This window comes from Sitodiplosis mosellana, unplaced genomic scaffold (assembly GCF_009176505.1).
Source record: "Sitodiplosis mosellana isolate CC-2019 unplaced genomic scaffold, AAFC_SMos_1.0 Smas_scaffold_1, whole genome shotgun sequence".
Classification (NCBI taxonomy): Eukaryota; Metazoa; Arthropoda; class Insecta; order Diptera; family Cecidomyiidae; genus Sitodiplosis; species Sitodiplosis mosellana.
The window spans coordinates 4,139,674-4,147,176 of record NW_022595244.1 but is presented as its reverse complement, the minus strand read 5'-3'; the positions used below and the strand labels follow the sequence as shown (position 1 = coordinate 4,147,176).

The 7,503-nt window shown below is 36.5% G+C and overlaps 3 protein-coding genes across 4 annotated transcripts in view; 1 reads left to right on the top strand and 2 right to left on the bottom strand.

The window, feature by feature from the left end:
• Positions 1-2,717, bottom strand: part of LOC129564684 (apyrase-like) — a 4,593-nt gene extending 1,876 nt beyond the window's left edge. The window contains exons 1-8 of the mRNA XM_055438850.1: positions 2,431-2,717; positions 2,040-2,259; positions 1,771-1,968; positions 1,218-1,632; positions 867-1,124; positions 620-778; positions 359-560; positions 4-281 (exon numbers count right to left, since the gene is read on the bottom strand). Of these exons, the coding sequence (XP_055294825.1) occupies positions 185-281; positions 359-560; positions 620-778; positions 867-1,124; positions 1,218-1,632; positions 1,771-1,968; positions 2,040-2,259; positions 2,431-2,585 (1,704 nt within the window). The 5' untranslated portion in view covers positions 2,586-2,717 and the 3' untranslated portion in view covers positions 4-184. The remainder of the gene's footprint in view (positions 1-3; positions 282-358; positions 561-619; positions 779-866; positions 1,125-1,217; positions 1,633-1,770; positions 1,969-2,039; positions 2,260-2,430) is intronic.
• Positions 2,718-3,097: 380 nt separating this feature from the next.
• Positions 3,098-4,509, top strand: LOC129564685 (NAD-dependent protein deacylase Sirt4). Its single transcript, XM_055438851.1, has 3 exons — positions 3,098-3,503; positions 3,577-4,001; positions 4,149-4,509. Exons 1-3 carry the CDS (start codon positions 3,311-3,313, stop codon positions 4,467-4,469), a joined length of 939 nt encoding a protein of 312 aa, XP_055294826.1. The 5' UTR covers positions 3,098-3,310; the 3' UTR covers positions 4,470-4,509.
• A 7-nt stretch (positions 4,510-4,516) lies between these two features.
• On the bottom strand, positions 4,517-7,497 carry LOC129564686 (serine/threonine-protein phosphatase 4 catalytic subunit). 2 transcript variants are annotated; one of them, XM_055438852.1, is made up of 5 exons: positions 7,188-7,497; positions 6,655-6,976; positions 6,115-6,568; positions 5,731-5,920; positions 4,517-5,520 (listed from the first exon to the last, which is right to left on the bottom strand). In XM_055438852.1, exons 2-5 carry the CDS (start codon positions 6,802-6,804, stop codon positions 5,391-5,393), a joined length of 924 nt encoding a protein of 307 aa, XP_055294827.1. In that variant the 5' UTR covers positions 6,805-6,976; positions 7,188-7,497; the 3' UTR covers positions 4,517-5,390. The 2 variants fall into 2 exon arrangements, with proteins under 2 accessions (XP_055294827.1, XP_055294828.1); XM_055438853.1 differs by lacking the exon at positions 7,188-7,497 and adding an exon at positions 7,033-7,121 and having other exon boundaries at positions 6,655-6,814.
• Positions 7,498-7,503: the final 6 nt, after the last annotated feature.

Sequence of the window (7,503 nt, the reverse complement as noted above, 5' to 3'; positions counted from 1 at the left end):
AACCTTTTGAAATGTCTCTTTTGCGTGCAACTGATTTTTATCCCGCTTTTGCGAAAAACCTGCTACCGTCAGTCTTTTATTCTCACGCGTTCATATTATCTTACTATTACTATACGAAAAACGAAAACTTGATTTTAGTTTTTTTTCTCGCTTCAAATTCGAAATAGAATTGATTTAAATTGGCTCAATCGATAAATTTGATTCTATCTTCTAGTTTGGTATAAATGATTTTACGATCTTCCATATATTTAATCACCACATCAATGTCAATATTGCCTCTCCTGCGAAATTCAAAAAGCAAACATTCAAACGGCGTTAACGATTTAAAAAAATGTCGTGAAAGAAACTAGTCACTTACGTATGATTTCGTTTGTATTTTTTAATCATTTCAAAGCCATCGCCTCCATCGGCCAAGAAGCTGCTCGACACACATTTATAATATTTTGTTGGATTCAATGGTTCGTATTTGGGTGTATGATCGGTGTCTTGTACTGTCATCACCTCGATTGAAACCACACGATTCATCTCTTCATTTGTCATATTGTACACTACTCTCATTCCTATCGAAAAGAAATCGATAAATTCATGGTTTAAATCAATACCGTTTTGATGACTTTACCGGAAACTTGAGTGAAATATTTTCCATCAAATTCAGTTGTTTGCCATGACCCTTTGACAACATATTCGAAGAGAGTTTTCAAATGTTCGCCTTGGAGCTCAAATGTATCGATGGAATTTTCAAACGGTACGGTCGTGGCTAAATCATTGTAGGATATTGCTAAAGAATTAAAAACGCTTTATTAGATCGATTTAAATTTTGTGTCTGTTGATATTTTGAAATGAAAAAAAGAATGTCATCAACTTACAACCCTTATTCAAAGTGGTTCGAATAGCACCGGTTGGAACAAGCGCAATGACCGATTGAAGCCATGCCCCTTCATTTTTACCCGTTAATTCGGTAATATAGTAGTGCGCAAGAGCATCAGCGACAAAATTCCCTAAGTTGCATTCCCGCATCGAGCATGGCGTATTCAGCAGTGTCACTTTTGTTTTTCCAACGATTCGCTGACCTTTTGCATCGATAATTTCCTTCCAAGGTTGAATCGCTTTCAATACCTCTTCGTCTGTAAGACAGCAATCAATGAGAATCAGTTGTACTTTCATTTAACAAATGTGAATCGAATGGAATGCTCTGACCAAGTTATAAAAATCATCACCTGGTTTAATGTGGTTATCCAAATAAAACGGCTGTCCTTCCCATTTGGCAACATTTCCTTGTTTGTCGAAATAAACGGTGATATCGCCAACGTACTTAATATAAGCGGAGGCTTGAACGATTAGCACCGTATGACCATCGCCGTTTTTAACAACGGCTGGATACACATCTTTGACGATGTCTGGTCCAGGGGCGGTTTCACCCTCTCCTACCGTGTACATGAATGTGTGTGAGTGACCGCCAACGATCACATCTACGAACGGAGCTGCTTCTTTCGCAATTCGATAATCAACGTCCAATCCACAATGCGACAAAACGATGATGATATCAACACCTTGTTGTTTTAACTTAGTTGCTTCGCGTTTTATTGCCTCTTCTTCTTTGTAGAAACGCAATTTTCCGGTATTTGAAATTTCCTAACAAAAAGATCAGACAAATCGATCAGTTTCATCAGCAGAACACACGACAAAAGAATTTGAAACCGCACGCTTCGCACAGCAAAGAGCACACCCTTATGTTGTGAGAGCAAAAGATAAGATAAATTTCATACTTACGTCAACATCGCTCACAATGATACCAATCACTCCGATTTTTCGTCCATAGCGATCGATGATGATTGATGGCTTGTATTTTCCTTGAAATGTTGGCTCGTCGGTATCATCAATGTTTGCCACGATTGTCGGCGATTCCAAAGACTCCATGAATGGAACTACACCAGGTACACCATGATCGAATTCATGATTTCCAAGTGTCTATAAAAACAAAAATACATGTAATTCAGTTTGTCTGCTTGAATTGTTTGAAATAGTTCAATGAAACCTACGATTGCATCAGCATTTAACATATTCAAAAATTGTTTCGTCACGTTCCATCGACCGAATGAATACCAAAGAGTGCCCTGAAAATTATCGCCAGCATTCAAGAAAATTGGATTTGGACGGATGGCCTGCAATTGTTTGATTGCAGTCACCGCACGTGCATAGCCACCAATACATTTCTCACCAGGTTTGCAACTCGTTGCTTGCTCATTCGTCTCTTCGAACCTGCAGAACGATGAATTTAAAAATGAAGTTGAAGTTGGAAGAAAATTAAAAATCGAAATGAATGAAAATTGAATATTTTTGGAAAAATAACAGTTGAGCATTGAAAAATTCAAAAATGAAACATAAAGTGTCTTTATATTGAATTGAACATAAAAAAATCATGTCAAATACCTGGCATGAAAATCATTAATGTGAATTATAGATACTGGAAACAAGTCATCCTCATTTGTCACAACTTGTGGTGTGGACACAATGGCAAAGGAATGTTGCACGTGTACAGCCAAAACACACACTAAAATTAGAAATGTGATTGATTTTAATCCCATTGTTTCAAATCAAAGGTAACAAATAGAAGAACTTTTCTCTTCGGTGGCTCTCTTTTTATTGGAGAGATTTTGTCAAAAGTACTATCATCAGTTTTATTGTTTTGCTATCTTCAGTCGAGATTAAAGCAATCAATTGATTAAGAAAATTACAAACCATTATTTGAATTGATAAATCCATTATTTGAAGTGTGGCTATCAACTTGAGCTCGTTTTCAAGTGCCCATCGAGTGAGATTGTTGCAAAAAAGGTATTTGAATAGTAAAAGCGACCTTCAAAATTTTCAAACTGAAAACATGAGTTTTGCCTAACCTCTACACAATTGGACACACTCTTAAAAAGGATTTTTATGTGATTCTTGAAGGAATCTTCGAAATTCTTAATGGAGACGAAACCAGTTATTATTTCCAAAAAATTAGAAAATTCTCAGATTTTCATAAACTCTTTCAATTCTCCTCCAAAAATAAAAAAATCACTTTGAGCTGAACGAATGTCAAATCGCTTCAAATTGGTGGCAACATTACGATTCAAACCAACTGTTTGAATCATTGTACACTGTTAAATTGTGCGAGTGGTGTTTTGACAGCCGTATCGTGTGTCGCTCGCCTGACAGTCGAGTCGGTTTGACATTTGTTATTACATAAACAAACGCAGACATAACAAATAGAGTTTTTTTTATCATTAGAAAATTCGTTCATTCATTTAGGTTCAAAAATTTTTTCTAGAAAATGCAATCGTCTAAATTGTTATTAAAATTGGAAAAATTCGCCCACTTCCATAGTGTCCGCCGTTTCATAAGTAATCAATTTGTGCCGAAGCATCAGCCAGCTGGTCCGAATGATGTACAAAAATTGGAAAACTTTCTCAGGGATAAGCAAAATGTGTTAGTTCTGACTGGAGCAGGCATATCGACTGAATCAGGTGGCTGCAAACGAATTGTCCGAATCTTGTTCTATGTTTTGACTTTTATTCAACTCAATTTTCACATTTGCAGGAATTCCTGATTATCGTTCAGAGGGTGTTGGACTGTATGCTCGGAGTAATTCAAAGCCAGTGCAACATTTGGAGTTCATTCGATCGCCTAAAGTGCGTCGACGATATTGGGCGCGAAACTTTGTAGCATGGCCGCATTTTTCGAATATTCAGCCAAATGATACGCACAAAGCGTTGGCTCGCCTACAGCATAACGGCCAAATTGGTTCAATTGTCACACAAAACGTGGATCGGCTACACACAAAAGCTGGCAGCAAAGATGTATTGGAATTGCATGGATGCGGTTATAAAGTGATTTGTTTAGGTTCGCATTGCGACTATTCAATCGACAGACATGAGCTGCAGTTGATTTTAAATTCGATGAATCGAAATTTGATGGAACGAATTGATTTTATGCGACCGGATGGTGATGTTGATATACCACAGGTCAGTTGTATTCGATTTTATTTCAATTTTTGATATAATTTTTCTCAGTTGAACAATTGTTTGCCGTTCAACGCCCCACCTTTGTATATCATTCCATTGCCAATTCCATTCACGCGACATAATCATTTATTTTCTATTCCAAAACAGGAATACATAGACTCGTTCAAAGTACCCGATTGCCCAAACTGCGGTGGCATGTTAAAACCTGAAATTGTATTCTTCGGTGACAACGTACCAAAGCAACGTGCCGAGAGACTAGCGAATTTGGTGTGCAATAGCGATGCGCTCCTAATCCTTGGCTCAAGTATGCAAGTATACTCAGGCTATCGAATTTTGTTACATAGTCACGATTTGGGAACTCCAATCGCAATTGTAAATATCGGAAGTGTTCGCGGTGAAGACAAAGCCCAATTGAAAATTTCAACCAAATGCGGCGATGTTATACCCAAGCTATTTGTATCCAATTAAAAAAAATAAAACACATTTTTTTTTACCAAAAGAAAACAAATTGTGTATTTGCTTATGTGAACATTTATGCTCCAATTCGTCTATTCTTTTTTTTTAATTTCTTACATTACTAAAATGAAATCATTGACGATAGTCTTTGTCTAATGATTATTTTGTGTTAGCTTTTTCTACTATATTTATGATTTTGTTTCCATCGTCTCGTTTTCACTGTTACGAATATGTATACCGTTCTGGATGAAACACCTACTGTTCCAAGTCTTTATTTTAGACGAAAAAAAAATTTATATTGGGTTTTCGATTTAGGTTCTCATTGCGACTATTCGCTATTTTGGGGTATTTGTTTGGTGTGTATGCCGGAGATAATTCGCAATGGAAGATCCAATTAATTGACCTGAACAAGAACAACCTTTCGTGAGCGAATGTTCGCATCGTCACCAATTACAGTGACCAAATACAATTGTTCAAACTCTTTCTTTTGTATCATCTAAACTAAGCTGGTTGAGTAATTTCCGAAAAACTTACACAAAACTTAAATGTCCACATAATGGTAATAGTAACTAAGTGATTGATTCCCCTCCAGAACAAATCATTTAAAAATGTAATTGTAAAATGCCTGATTTGGGTCGAAATCAAATGAAAATATGGGAATTTACTCTTTTTTTCTCTCTGTTGTTGTCATTAAAACAAGTGAAACGTTCAATTTATAAAAATAAATGTAGAAAAAAGTTATGAAATTGATTATGTTCCTCTGTTTTGTGTGTGTGTGTGTTTTGGCTGCTTTCGCTTTGTTGGTTTGTTTTTTTCCTTTTCTTTTTTTTCATGGGTTCACAATCGAAAATCGTAATGGGTTAAAAAAAAGTACACTGACGATAATGGTCGGCTAATCAAATGTTGGTTGACATTCACGATGAAATGGTCCATTTACAGGAAGTACTCCGTTTGCGGTTTCTTTGATGGAATGCCTCGACTTTCTTGCGGTGCTGCTTCAAATATGATGAAATTTCTATGCAGATGGTCATTCAGCTCAAGTATAGCAGCTACGTTTCCACATCTGAAATTTGCAATTTTTATGGTTAATGCGATATCCGTTGCCAATTCAATTGATTCAAACGAGGACATTTTAATTTCATGTTCAATGAATTGATTTCATTGTTCATCATTTTCAAAACGGATACTTGAATTTCGTTTTTTAAAGTTTGGTCATATATTTAGTAGTTTTATGCATATAACATGTTTAAATAAATAAATCGCATGAACTCACCTATAGCAATAGTTTGGTGCTGACCATACGGTCAGAACAGTCTCGTTGAAATGCCATTTGTATCCTTCCATAACCAGTTGATGCGCTCGACAAATCATATCGATGTCGTTGGCATTATTGAATTGTGTCACAACGTCAGATCCAAAAAGATAACCAGCACCACGAGGCGATACACCCCATCCGATTGTGTCTGAAATACCATAAATTATTATCATCATTCGAAGAAAAATTGACAATTCGCCAGGTAGAATGTGATTAAATTAAAATTTTCGAAAAAGTGTTCGAAATGATCCTAAAAAAGGCATTGTCTTAAAATAAAATGTTCCCATTCCATTGAAAATCAAAAAATCAAATAAATCATCCGTCTAGAAACACAGTGCCTACCTTCTGGATCGCTCCAAAGTAGATCACACATGGGTCCATCGTGTGGAACCTCTTGTTTGCGGTCAATTGTTCGAATTTGATCTAAATACTGTATCGATGGGCTGAGGCCACCGTGTACGCAGAATATTTTACCATCTATGATCGCCGATAAACTTAAATAGTCGAATATTTCTGTACAATAGCGCCATACATCGGTCGATCCATATTTGCGTAAGCATTCATCATAAAATCCATAGACTTGAGTAATTTGTCGGGATTCGTGGTTGCCGCGAATCAATGTTATTCTGTCTGGATAGCGTACTTTCAGTGCCAATAGCAGCAGAAATGTTTCTACACTGTAATAGCCGCGATCGACAAAATCGCCCATAAACAGGTAGTTTGTTTCGGGCACATCGCCGCCAACCTTAAACAATTCCTTGAGATCATAAAATTGCCCGTGGATATCGCCGCACACCTGAAAACCGAACAAATGTGTCATTTTTTTGCCTTTTCCTCGACAAAATCGAATGAAAATAGGAACATTGCTTTGAAAACACCTACCGTAACTGGTGAATCGACACGTTGAACATTTCCCTCTTCGACGAGAATCTCTCGTGCCTTGGCACATAGTGCTTTGACTTCACTTTCACGAATGATTTCGCATCGTTTTAGCTGTTCGATTTGTCGATCCAAGTCACTGTAATCCGCCATTGGATGGTTCCTAGTTGATTCGGTATTGGTTAAAATTTGTCGGATGGTAACCACACTCAGTCCGAATCGTGACTAGTTCAGTCGACTCGCTTTGAGTGGTGATTATGTCAAAATACTTTTTTTTTCTTCTCTCTTATTTTGTTCTTCCTCAATCAATCAATTACTTTGGTAGCTAAAAAAACGGGGAAAATACAACAAAGCTCTCTTTTAAAACACGTATAAACTTACAAAAACAATCTAGACGATGGGCATCATTTTTCACATTAAACGTTTTGGTTGCACAAGATTTATAGAAAAAAACATCATCGACAAATAAAAGAAGAAAAAAAAAATACGAAAAAGAGATTTGACCGTAAGCCCACCAATACACATTGCTTACTTACCTCTCTGTCTCAATGCTTGTCAATTGTTAGCGTCTTTTGGCTGGTTTATGTATTGCTTGTGTTACAAATGTTTATGAAATTACTTGCATTTTTACAAATAAATATCAATGAAATGAATATGAATAATTTAAAACTAGAATTTGAATGGAATTTATGGATTTTGTGTGGTTTTTCGTGCTGTGTCGGGTTATAAGAATATGCGATTCGACTGTTTGATTGCGGTGCGTTCAATATAGTATTTGTTATTCTCTCTCTCTCAGTTACACTGAAGATGGCTTGTACTGAACGCTACACGATTTCGGCGCCATTTTAATTG

Excerpts from the sequence above, each read along its gene's own strand:
- LOC129564685 (XM_055438851.1), top strand. The coding sequence starts at position 3,311 with ATGCAATCGTCTAAATTGTTATTAAAATTGGAAAAATTCGCCCACTTC. Across the intron at positions 3,504-3,576 it reads AGGCATATCGACTGAATCAG|GAATTCCTGATTATCGTTCA; the intron begins GTGGCTGCAAAC and ends TCACATTTGCAG. Across the intron at positions 4,002-4,148 it reads GTGATGTTGATATACCACAG|GAATACATAGACTCGTTCAA; the intron begins GTCAGTTGTATT and ends ATTCCAAAACAG.
- LOC129564686 (XM_055438852.1), bottom strand. The coding sequence starts at position 6,804 with ATGGCGGATTACAGTGACTTGGATCGACAAATCGAACAGCTAAAACGA. Across the intron at positions 5,921-6,114 it reads ACTTTGGAGCGATCCAGAAG|ACACAATCGGATGGGGTGTA; the intron begins GTAGGCACTGTG and ends ATGGTATTTCAG. Across the intron at positions 5,521-5,730 it reads GCACCAAACTATTGCTATAG|ATGTGGAAACGTAGCTGCTA; the intron begins GTGAGTTCATGC and ends TGCAAATTTCAG.